The sequence below is a fragment of the Mixophyes fleayi genome, chromosome 4 (assembly GCF_038048845.1).
Source record: "Mixophyes fleayi isolate aMixFle1 chromosome 4, aMixFle1.hap1, whole genome shotgun sequence".
Lineage (NCBI taxonomy): Eukaryota > Metazoa > Chordata > Amphibia > Anura > Limnodynastidae > Mixophyes > Mixophyes fleayi.
The window spans coordinates 69770243-69783367 of NC_134405.1; the positions used below are offsets into that span (position 1 = coordinate 69770243).

Genomic DNA, 13125 nt, shown 5'->3' on the forward strand with positions numbered 1-13125 from the left:
AAAGGTCACTGTGAAGGCACATACTGTATGCAGAAGGACAGGTATTTTACTCACACTAACCAACACTTCCTCTTTTGCCCGGATACTTTGGATCAATGCATGGTCTATGGCCTGATTTACCAAAAGGTTCTGGTTACTTTTAATTAACTGCTAATTTATAGATGTTCAGTTAAATACCAAAAGTGGACATATATACCCACATTTTGAGGAAAAACTAGGACAACATGATGTGGCCAATCGAGTGACTATCCAGTATTTGGATCAGCACAATTAGACAGAGTAGAAAATTTGGTCAGTCAGTTACGTACATCGGCACATTTATAACGTTGACAATTTGCCAGAACAAGTTATTTCCTTGTGCCCCCTTGTTAGGTCTGGTAGTCAGACTCAATAAACCTTCAGAGTTGGTCACAATCTTTGTTTCAAAATCTGACACAGAGATCTGGGTGTTCACCAGCTGAGACTAATGACTATATTTGGCTATAAATGTTCAACAATACAGACAATAGACAACAGAGAATTTCATAGGAAAAGCAGATGTTGGGTGAGAGGAGGATGATGTAGAAAGATGGAAGATATAGAAAAGAAGAGTTTTCAATAATGTATATATAGTATCCTAAATAGGAAAATTATCTTTAATATTAATCCACTGACTATATTAATTAAAATTCCATTCTGCATTTGCATTGTATAATAGTACATATAATATACTGAGCTATTAAACTCACACCTGGGGGTAAATGTATCAAGCTGAGAGTTTTCCGGCGGGTTTGAAAAGCGGAGATGTTGCCTATAGCAACCAATTAGATTGTAGCTGTCATGTTGTAAAATGTACTAAATAAATGATAGCTAGAATGTGATTGGTTTTTCAAACCAGCTGGAAAACTCTCAGCTTGATACATTTACACATTGATCTGATATCCCCACCAAACTATTAAAATGTACTGACCCCTGCGTGACCAGATTGCAGCCAGAATGCCACGATGTGGAAGATGGAGGCGGCCGTATTCGTTCATTGTCATCCTGCATCTGAAGCCGAATAGGGCGTCTTAAACCCCAAAAAATATTGAGCAGTCCTTCCACAATCAACTCCCCCTCTTCCTGTGAAAGACAAACACACAAGTATGACAAGAGACATATAGAGGTGTGAGTAATATATACTGCTCCAACGCTTGTCTATATTTCTTTGGCATTTAATATTTTTCTGCCTCATGACAGTATTTAGCATTTAGAAATGTTGTATTTGGCTTTGCTACAGGGGAGATATGTAACCCTACCTACAACCCTTCTTCTCTACTGAATGGTACAGCCCGGACTCCAGCTTCAATCTCTACCCCCATGCAGTGGGCGAATGCAGTGGGGATGAATTAAAACCTTTAATTAAGCATTGTTAAAAGTATATAATTATACTATACAGCTAGAAAATTAATATTATCAAAACTAAGGGCCTGATTCATTAAGGATCTTAACTTGAGAAACTTCTTATTTCAGTCTCCTGGACAAAACCATGTTACAATACAAGGGGTGCAAACTAGTTTTCTGTTTTGCACATAAGTTAGCTATCAAGTATTTGTGTGCTACATGAAAAAAACAGCCAGTATTTAACTTATGTGGAAAACAGAAAACTAGTTTGCACCCCTTGCATTGTAACATGGTTTTGTCCAGGAGACGGAAATAAGAAGTTTCTCAAGTTAAGATCCTTAATGAATCAGGCCCTAATACTTCCCCTATAAAGGGAACATATATTTAATCTCTAATAATAGATTTATAATAATATGCAATTTACATGAGACTTATTCGCTGATGACAGATATGTGAGCTTATAATGCATAAATTTCCTCAATACTAACAAAATAATTATGAAATATGTATATTTATTTATATCTGTTTTCTTCCAGCCCATTTTACAATATATTGATAAAGCATACAGAATTTGTACTATATAAGACATATAAATTCACCTTCCAAGTGGGCCCTTCCTAGCCACCACTAACAATGTAGAGACAAGAGAGTGGTATAATCCCCCCTTGATTAACCAATGGAAGAGTACGAGAGGCTTTCTAATAGTCCTGGCAGCCCCTGTGTATTTCTTCATCATATTCTCCTCATACACAAGGATAATAATGCATGCATGCCCACATGAATGGGTGTTAGTCCCTGGGGACTCTATGACGGATCAGAATATGTACTTCAATTTCCTGAATAGCTAGTTTGTGTATCGAGGTGAATGCCAAAAAGGCATCAAATATATACAGTATATTTTCAAAATATATTTTTTCACTTCCATGTTATGTCACATTTGCCGTTTGGGTTGATTTACCTCTCGATGTCTCAGCTGTAGATTCTGCCCTTCATAATAAAGATTATAATTCTTCAGATGTGCCAGCAGCTCATTCCTACAGGAGACAAACATTGGACAACTTGCATCATGAAATGTGTGCACACTGCAAAGGCCCAGATTTATACAGACACAGTCAGTGCCGATATATATAGAGCTGCCTGTCTGGTGCAGAATCTCACTGGAGAGGACAGTACGTTACAGCTATAGACCAGCACTGTATTCCTTCACTGCGTGTTCTGCCCGTAGAAGACACCACAGGGGCACATGAATCATATTGTCTGACTTCAATGTATAACGTAATTCTATTTAAGACCAGCTGAATGAACTGTTCAATAAACTATTTTCATTTATTTCAATGCAGAAAATAAGTGGATGTATTTCTGTGGTGTGATCAGCACATAGAGTGCAATCAGGGATTGGTTTATCTAGGTCATGTTGGCTGTGCAGAAATAAGTAGACCAAGCATAAGAGACCCTGCACCCATGTTATGGTTGGCAAAAGGAGTTCTTCTGTAAGAGAAATGACCTACAGTGGACACCGTACAATGAGTCTGATGAGTAGCACACTATATTGTTGTATCTCATCTGAAATCAGTAGGAACAGAGGGTGTGATTCATTAAGGGACTTAAATTAAGAAGTTTCTTATTTAAGTTCTGTTCTTAACGCAGCTGCTAGGCTTATCTTCCTTTCTCGTCGCTCCTCTTCTGTCTCCCCCCTCTACCTAGCCCTTCACTGGCTCCCCTTCCCCTACAGAATCCTGTTCAAGCTCCTCACTCTCACATACAAGGCCCTCGCCAACTCCACTGCTCCCTACATCTCCAACCTCATCTCTATTCACGCTCCATCCCGCCCTCTCCGATCTGCCAATGACCGTCGCCTCTCCTCCCCTCTGATCACCTCCTCCCATGCGCGTGTCCAAGACTTCTCCCGCGCTGCCCCCCTCCACTGGAACAAGCTCCCTCCCTCCATCAGAACATCCCCTAATCTGTCTAGTTTCAAACGGGCTTTAAAAACCCACCTCTTTCTCAAAGCCTTCCAGTCTCCCACTTAACTTCCTACCTTTTTCTGCCTCTTCCTCCTCCCCTGACTCTGCCCCCGTTCCCCCTTCTCTCCCTCTCATCCCTGTGTCTCTCTGTCTGTCTACCCCTCCCCTTAGATTGTACGCTCCCTTGAGCAGGTCCATCTCTCCTTCTGTTTCCTTCACTTCTAACTCTGCTCTTTAGCTACCTTTCCCCCCACCCCTCTGGGGGTCTCCCCGTCATCCGTGCCCTTCCTCTTGGGCTCCAGCGCTTGCTGGTCTTCCCTCCCCCTCTCTCTAGCTGTGCTTTGAGCTTACTGAGTTACTGTGCTTATTGTTTACTGTACCGTGCTGTCCCACCTTGTATTGTACTTGTTTGTCCCTGTACGGCGCTACGGACACTTTGTGGCGCCTTATAAATAAAAATTGATAATAATAATAATAATAAAAAGTTTCCTGGACAAAACCATATTACAATGCAAGGGGTGAAAATTAGTTTTCTGTTTTGCACATAAGTTAAATACTGACTGTTTTTTCATGTAGCACACAAATACTAGATAGCTTATTTGTACACTGACATTTAAAGTTGATATTTGTGTGCTACATGAAAAAACAGTCAGTATTTAACTTATGTGCAAAACAGAAAACTAGTTTGCACCCCTTGCATTGTAACATGGTTTTGTCCATTCATTAAGAAACTTCTTAATTTAAGTTCCTTAATGAATCAGGCCCAGAGCCTCTAAGGGGGGAATTCAAATAGCCGCGAGGTGTCTAAGTTCACATTTCCTCACACCCCATAGAGGTGCGAGGGAAAATGAGCTGAGATTTCTACTGTAATGGTCGACAATGTGTACTGCATTGCTGGACTCTCTGATAGTCTCTGACTCAGGTCTACATTCAGGGGAGGGCGGGCAAATTTGGGCCCGGAAGGCGTCTCGACTCAGCAGCCTATTTTAAAGGAAAAAAATGAAGGTGGCCCAATGACCCAACCCAAAATAACCCACTGTGGGACTGTAAATTGGAAACAAGAACTAAAACAGCGCTGATTGGCATCCACAGCCTACAGAGAATTGTTGAATGATTGTCACACAGCTATAGCTGCTGCTCCCTGATAGGCAATCTACTGTAATTGCCCTACAAGAAAAAAGTTATAATAAAGAGGAAGCGCTGTTATAGTAGATGATATTTATTTATTTAGATATATAAGTATATAGAAAACAAATAAAACATGCAATTGAAAATAAAGGAATATTCCACAATGATAAATACTAGGATCACTATACCGGCATAGAGGAGTAACCTGCAGGTGTTGTTTTAAGTCACATGAGCTCATGCAATTAATCTAATATTACTTTCATTCCTTCCGCAAATTGTGTCAGACACTGAATGTAGTATATTATGCTTTCCAATTTGTTCCTTAGGGAACGTAAAAAATCAATAAAACAATACCAATAGTACAGTCTCAGATGTATATTCCATATATCCAGCCAACTAGTTGGAATTTGTGCGTATAAATATATCCACTGCACTATATGTAGTCCTTTATTTTGAATTGCATGTTTTATTTATTTTTTATATACTTGCATATTTAAATAAATATCATCTACTATAACAGTGCTTCCTCTCTATTATAACTTTTCACTGTGGGACTGGCCCGGGTAGCAGATACCCCCCCTGCCTCCCCGCCCAGCATGCCCCTGCCTGCATTTCATTAAATCTGGCGGGTGCAGAAGCTGCACAAGTCAGACACATTTGTATATGTGCATACCTCCCAACAATTGGGTAGGACAGAGGCCGTGGCCATGTTATAATGCGGGCAGTGTCTAGCGATTTTCAAGTACTAAGCTGCCCCGTACTCTCCTCCACGTCAAACACCCGTTCAATGCCGCTCTGACATGCAGAGCAGCAGTGAAGGAGACATTCCTCCTAAATTTCCCACCCGCAGGACAAAGCTGTCCCAATTGGGATGGCGGGACAGGGCCCTCAAATCAGTTGGGAGGTATGATATGCGGATGGGGAGGATAGGGAAGACCCTGAAAAACTGCTACAAAAGTTATCTGTCATAATGGACAGACACATATTCAACACCACAATCCAAAAACATGATGAGACAATACAATCCTGTGCATCCACATAAACATTATTGTCCAAGAAATGTGAATTTGGTCCCATAAGAAATGAGCTCATAAGGGACAGTATAGTGTGCAGGATCCTAAGAGAAAAGGGATTATGCTAGAGACCACCTTTAATATTTGCCTGCTTAATAAACAACCTCGTGACTTATGGTGGTCAGGTAAATAGGACCATTGGCCCCCTAGAACTAAGCTTCATATATGCAGATCTGCAGTTTCACCTAATGCACCATGATGTTAAGCCATTGTTAGGCTTACCTGACAGCATCAAGTTAAGTCTGATGCCATTTGGACCAGAAGTACAGGTGGTACAGCAAGACAACACAGAAATACCTGAATTCAAGGACACAATAGGAAAACTCACAGTAGTTTACTATATGTGACAATATGATTTAATATTGCCAATAGTCTGTGCACCCAGGCTATTATACTTTCTAACTGTATAATACAAGGAGAAAAGGATTCCTTTATATAACTATTAAATAGCCGTCCAGCAATTCAGATCTGCTACTAACTTATACAATTAAACCAGACAAGCTATTGAGAATGAGAAGCCGGTGGTAACTATATAATTGATGGAAGTGCTTCTGAACCTTTTCTATTTTTGATATGGGATGCAAAATTGTTTTTATTATATTTTATCAGGGCTGAACACAGCGAAACTTCACCACTGAAATGTTCCCTTAATTCATAATTCCTGTATTGCTGCATTCTTCTTCTACTCCACATTATTCACAGCATGACAACTTTAAGTGTACAGGAAACATAGGGATCCCCTAACAATAGGATATGAAGTATTAAAGAGGGCAGTGTCAGTAACGGAGAGGTCAGGCTTGCTGCCATATTCCGTTGTAGGATGATTGTCTAGTGTTCTGTACATGCAGGATGTCAGAGGTCAGAAGAGGACAGGAGAGACTGTCATTAGTCAGGGGGTGGTCAGATTAGAAGACTGGAAGGGATCAATAGGAAAAACTCACTTGGAAATATACTTGTCCTTCCCGCAGGGGACTAGTGAGAACTCCAGCAACGGCTCCATGTGTTCATCCCTTGGTCTATGGGAAGGAGATCCTGCAAGAAGAACAGCACCAGACAGTGATCCATGTAATTCCAATAATACCACCAGTGGAATGTTAGTAACATAGAACGTTCTACTACACAAGAGGGTACGTGTCAGCTTCCCTTATAGAAAATGGAGTGAGGGTAGATGTGTGGGGGGGGGGGGGGGCATTGTCTATCCATCTCCAGGGAAGCAGAATAGGGGCCAATACTGCAGAATGCAACCAAGTTCTTTGATAAGTAAATTATTTTATAGATAGAAAGACATATTGTTATAATGCACAAACTATTTATATGTTTAGTATTTCAACAGATTGCTTTATATTTATGTTCATTTTCTTTATTTTTCCTTGATAATTAAACTTTACCAGCCACCTGTGTACAAAAAATGTGGAGCGTGTGTTCTATAAAGGGAAATGAATGAGCGTCTGGGGGCACAATGTACAAATTTAGGTCCTCATATAGAGTTAGATGCAAAACAAAAAGAAAATTTGAATTCATCAGTGGCACCTATACCTGTATTGTATAGTGATTGCTTCCTGTACCAGTTTGACACTTACATTAATCATTAGGGGAGAAGAGGGATTAAAGATACTTGTCAGGAGATGGATGGCAACAATAAACCCACCTGTGCCCTAGTAGGAAAACCTGTATATACTTCAACAGCTCTATCACCTACTTTTATTTATTGGAGGCAGCAATTTTGTGGGCTGTAGCAATTTTGTTCAATTCACTTTATAGGCTGTGTGTAGATGACAACTCCATTGTAAGTACCTTAGCTGTTATTCGGTCGTCAAGGAAAGAAACATCCACATGACACAAAAGCCTTTTTCCTCTACTTCCTGGAAAAACAGAGCAATGACTTATCCCAAGTACATCATACTGTATAGACTTTGTCTAAACTACCGCAGCTGGGCAGTTTCTCCACTGTGTATTTACTACATTATCAGTTCTGTTATATTTGAAATTGTATTTGACTTCCTGTTTTCTGACACGCGCCCATAGATCTGGTCTGTCACTGAGACGTGTGACAGGAGAGTCACTTCCTTCCTAAAGTCACACAGTTTCCTCTCTTGCAAACTGAAGCTGGTGCAATTAACAAAACATAGAGAAAGGGAGAAATTTTGCAATAGTAGTAAAGAAGACTAAGGGGTCTATGCATCAATAAGATGCGGTGCAAGTAAAGCATTGCTGCACATTGCAGTGATGCATATTTAAGCACTGCTCAAATGCATCATGCCGGGGCTACTCTGGGAGCTCCGGCGAAGTGACCCCTCTCCTATTTACCGGCAGCTTAGTACTCATGCGCACTGCACTTCCACTGTATCGGATTCTGCGAAGTCAGAGCGGCTTCAGCAGAACCCCATAGGAAATGACAGGTAATCCCATCCTGAGATGGCGTTATCTGTCTGTGCAATGCAATGCTTATCAAAGCTTCATACATTGCAGAACATCGCAGTCCCCATATTAATCTATGGGGACTGCGATTCTCACGGTATTTGTGTAAACGGAGGAGATCTCTGTGAAATCTCCTCCGTTAGGCATGTAATGCATGGCAAACATGCTTAAAACAGTAGTTTCCGCATCTTTTAAATGTCAAATAATCTTGATGCATAGACCCCTAAATGGTTTAAATTATTCTAGGCAACTCATTTTTAATAAGTCACAACATTGTGATTACAGGTGGAGCGGAATGTATTGTAGCACTGTGCTGTTTACCAATTAGATATCACAACTTATACATTGGACAGGACTGTTTGTAGCCTGTGATCTGTTGACATATTCTATGCTAATTAGGTGAGACAAAATTTGCATTACAGTCAGCCCTGTTTTAGTTATATTCTGAAATATAACTAGGGAGGGTTAGTTGGCAGTAGTTGATTCAAGACCCATAGATTGTAAGCTTGTGAGCAGGGCACTCTTACCCATACTTGCCAACTCTCCCGGAATGTCCGGGAGACTCCCGCATTTTGCGAGAGTCTCCCGGACTCCCGGGCGAGTGTGGCAATCTCCCGAATTCTGCCCACTTCACTAGGAAGTGCCCCACTTCCTAGTGAAGTGGGCAGAATTAGATCCCAAACGCCGCGATTCCCGGTCGGAGCGGGGCCAAAATGACGCAATTTCGGCGCCCCGCCCCCCGCACGCCCCCCTGCTACAGAGAGTCTCCCGGACACCAACTTAAAAAAGTTGGTAAGTATGCTCTTACCTCTCTGTCTGTCTGTATTACCCAGTATTGTTTTATTACTGTGTTTGCTCCCAATTGTAAAGCGTTAGGGAATCTGCTGGCGTCATATAAATAAATTTTGATGATGATGATGACCAAAGGCTCTATTTATTAAATAGCGAAAAGGCCCATCTCCAGTGAACAAATGTATGCCTTGCAGGAGATAGAGCTTTGCCTCATACATTAAGGAGTCACCACCAGGGAGTCTCTACCGCAATACTTCTTCTTTTAGTGTTATCTTTTTTTTATCATCCTTCTGTTGTTATCGCCAAAATTGAACCTTGGGTCACAAGATTGATTCTTAAAATTAAAGGACCACGAAACTTAAAAAAGCACAAGTTGGTGTATAAAAAGATTGCTACTAATACCCTTAACAAAAGTATATATACATTTCAGAAAACTTTGCAGAGCTGAAGATATTTGAGATAATGTTGAGTGATGGAAAATATTCCCCTAAATAACCAACTTTCTGTCAGTATCAAAATAGCTGATAACAGATGACAATAGTTTGCACAGCACATGTATATATACAATGTCAAGTCTCCAGAGCCAGTGCATAGGAGCCCCAGGCATCTCTCCCTTCTCCAGCACCACCTGACCCACACCCCTGTGTTGCCCCAAACCTGTGCTTCTTTCCTAGTGTGGAGTGGGGAAGACCTCACATCTATTCGAGGGAACAGGCGCTGCACTTTTACATCATAGTCAAGTGCCACACCACAACAAACATAGAGGAGCGGCAGCTGGCCGCCTCACACGTAACAAGCAGCCAGATGCTCCATGTCAGGAGTCAGTGCTCAGTGTGGAGATGGGCCCAGGTGACAATCAATGGCATAATGACATAATGTCAGTGGTTCAGTCTTTTAGACGCCCCCTAGACTCTGGCGCCTTAGGTAACCGTCTAATGGTAACGTCGGCGCTGTAAATATCTCAAGGTGAGGGAACTTTTACATATATATTGGGAATGTTGACAGTAACTCACTTATATATGGCATCTTATATTATGAGTTTAGTGTTCCATTAATCACAACCATGGCTTAGATTACTAAATTGTAGACAAATGATCAGGTTGTCTTTGGCCTGAACCTGTTCCATCCCTGCAGTGATTTTTATACAAGATGAAGTATTTGGGACAAAATCGCAGCGCAGAGAAAAAAAACTATTTTTAGTGTTTCCATCAAATCCATTTATCGGGATGTTGTCAATGTGTCATGTATATAAAAATAATTTTTACAGATGCCCCTAACTGCAAACACATGTTGTGGCATGCATACACGTCAGTCATCACTAGTAAAGGACACAGGTGAGGGTAATATAGGCACCTCGTCACTTCCAGTTAGGAGCAAAACCAGGGCACAAACAAAGTACTTATAATGAGACAATTTAGAATAATAACGAAAGTTATTATTTAAAAAACAAATGTACTCCATAACTGCAGATCATTTCTGGTGTTCCACTTTCTGTTAAAGCAGAACTTTTATGCTCATCTCTCTGAAACCTATTTTCTAAATATATTTTTTCATTTTATTAAGTCAACATCACAAAATTATTTACAAAATAAAATATGGCTACACATTGATAGTTTAAAATGCATAAAATGATGTTCACTGGAATCAAATTATAAGTTACTGAGCTCCGTACTCATAAGTTGTATAACGTTATGCCTTCATGGCTATTTGTGTTTTTGTTATTTTTATACATTTTGTAATATAGAGATATTGTACAGTGTGTGTCTGTTTTTATCTTCGTTAATACCAAACATGCTTTAAAAAGAGCTGGTATTTCAAACAGGTTCTGTCATTTTGGTATTGTGCTATATTAAAGCACAATTATTATCCCGCTATGACACACAAGTAGTGCCAATATATTTATAAACGTCTGTAAATAATATCTGTATATATTTTAAGTTCTGATGTCATCAGTGTTCATTATAAAATATGGATATAATTAACATTATAAGTCATTAGAAGTTATTTTAGATTTCCCAGAACTTTATAAAAGTTCTCACCCGATGCCCTTTTGCCTTTATATGGTCGCATGGCTTCTTGGCGACTTCTAGTAGCCTTATACACTACAATAGATTATATATTATCCCATAAATACATAACAAGCGTTTTATATACTACATAATATATAGTGCTATGATATATTACAAACTGTAATATAATTTTATTTTTTTATTTGAATAATGAAATTGTTTTAAGAAAACAGCTCAGTGTTCTGATTCAAATCCTTCTAGATTTTAATTTGGCCTTCTTTATTATAAAATGTATTAACCCATACATTAAAGTAGAGGAATTGCAGTACAACTTTTTAGTCCCTCGTACAAAAATACCTCATACTTGCCAACTCTCCTGGAATACCCGGGAGACTCCCGAATTCCGGGTAGGTCTCCTGGACTCCCGGGAGAGCTGGCAAGTCTTCCACATCTGCCCACTTCCTAGTGAAGTGGGCAGATATGAAGCCTCCATGATGCGCTTCTACGGAAATCGCATCATTTTGGCCCGCCCCCGTATTAAAATGACGCCGTTGCATCATTACTTCACAGGGGGCGGGGCCAAAATGACACGATTTGCGAAGCCTCACCCCCTCACGTCCACCTCTACTCCAAGACTCCCGGAGGCCAGCCTTTAAAGGTTGCCAACTATGAACTACCTACAATCATCCAGTATATTACATTTATACTTATCTTTATTTTCCTTGCAAGTCATTAAACCTATTTGCAGACTAATACTTGTCAACTGGGCTGTTTTCTACATAAGCAACAGTATTGTCATCTTTGACATGAATACCATGTACACATGCCTGTAAAAATAAAGTCATATATATACCCCACACCACCAGCGGATCCCAAACTATCTCAGTTCAAGGAACCCTTGAGGTCTCCATAATTTTACCAGTCACCCCTAAGCCAAAATAATTATCAAGTAGTCCCCAGTCTTGCTTACCACCGGCTCTGGCCGTGGCACCGCTGAGAGATCGCTGCGCACCCCAGGGAGCCGGGGCACACAGTTTGGGAACCTCAGCCTTGCACAGTCACAGCACAATAATATTACTAAATAAGCAACGTGTCACACTGTATGCTGATATGACAATGATGCATGCATGCAGGACTGAGACAGGAGATGTTTAATATTCTAACTGTAAAATATTTGTACATAATCTAACACAGAGTGGCGGGGAAAACTAGATCCACAGCTGTACTGCCAGCGTAACTCCTTAGAATGGATTCTACACACATGCCAGAGATACATCAGCCTGTGTGCCAAGGAATTAAGCTTAACCCTTCATGCTGCCACACAGGCCAGACTACAGATTGCAAAAAAGGTTAAAGCATCCAACTTTTCCCTGTCCGCAGGGCCTGACTGTATTTACAACTGCGGACCCTCTATAGGGATCCACTGAACAAGGTGATGATATGACCGGATTTGGTTAAAGAAAACAAAAAACAAGAAGCAATGATGGAAAATTACAATACAATATCACAAAAAAAAGGAAGTTACATGGTGCTGGGTGCGTCCTTAGATAAAAGCAATTAGGATATACTCACTTTGTCCCCCTGCCAAATAGTGACCTGTGTATATCTTCCTAGGGTGCTGGCTCTCCTCAGTATAGGGAAGTCTGTGTAAGGAGAAGCAATGTCTATACTCACACTGTGATAGATGGCTCAATATCCTTTCCCACTGCCCAATAACAGCTGGTGGTGGTGCCTGGGCCTGTCTGTGATTGGTTAACCTGACCCCCAATGGGCGTAACCCCTTTCAGACAATGCTATGAAAGGGAGGGGGTGTGCTGTTCACAGCATCTGTCTGAGAAAGCAGTTTTAAAATACTGGTGCACAGGCAGGAGGGGATGGGAGGGGGAGGACAGCCTTTGTCACACTTCAAGGGACGTGGGAAAGTTGCTAAGTGATACACAGACCATCCCCGAAATGCTGCATGCCCCAGAAAAGGAAAACTGTTTAGTTAACAACTACGGATGGCTTAACAAGATTTTAGTTTATATTACATACTTTATACACTGATATATATGGGCCGTATGATAAGGGATAGATAGATAGATAGATAGATAGATAGATAGATAGATAGATAGATAGATAGATATAAGACAGAAAGATTTATATGAGATAAACAGATTTATTGGAAATATAGGATCTATTTATCCCAATTGTAAAGCGCTACAAAATTTGCTGGCGCTATATAAATAAATGTTGATGATGATGATGAATATAAGGTAACGGCTGATTTTCTATCACCACTTACAGTTTATAGATAAAGAGACAACAAGACAACTGACAATACTGGCACTGGAGAGAGAAGAGTGAACGTTTCGCCCAGCCAGTCTGACTTGGGCTTTC

General features: G+C 40.5%; 1 protein-coding gene across 1 annotated transcript in view; it reads right to left on the reverse strand.

Moving 5' to 3' along the window:
• Positions 1 to 12463, reverse strand: part of RASSF2 (Ras association domain family member 2) — a 31838-nt gene extending 19375 nt beyond the window's left edge. The window contains exons 1-4 of the mRNA XM_075207382.1: positions 12319 to 12463; positions 6469 to 6559; positions 2321 to 2396; positions 950 to 1101 (exon numbers count right to left, since the gene is read on the reverse strand). Of these exons, the coding sequence (XP_075063483.1) occupies positions 950 to 1101; positions 2321 to 2396; positions 6469 to 6527 (287 nt within the window). The 5' untranslated portion in view covers positions 6528 to 6559; positions 12319 to 12463. The remainder of the gene's footprint in view (positions 1 to 949; positions 1102 to 2320; positions 2397 to 6468; positions 6560 to 12318) is intronic.
• Positions 12464 to 13125: the final 662 nt, after the last annotated feature.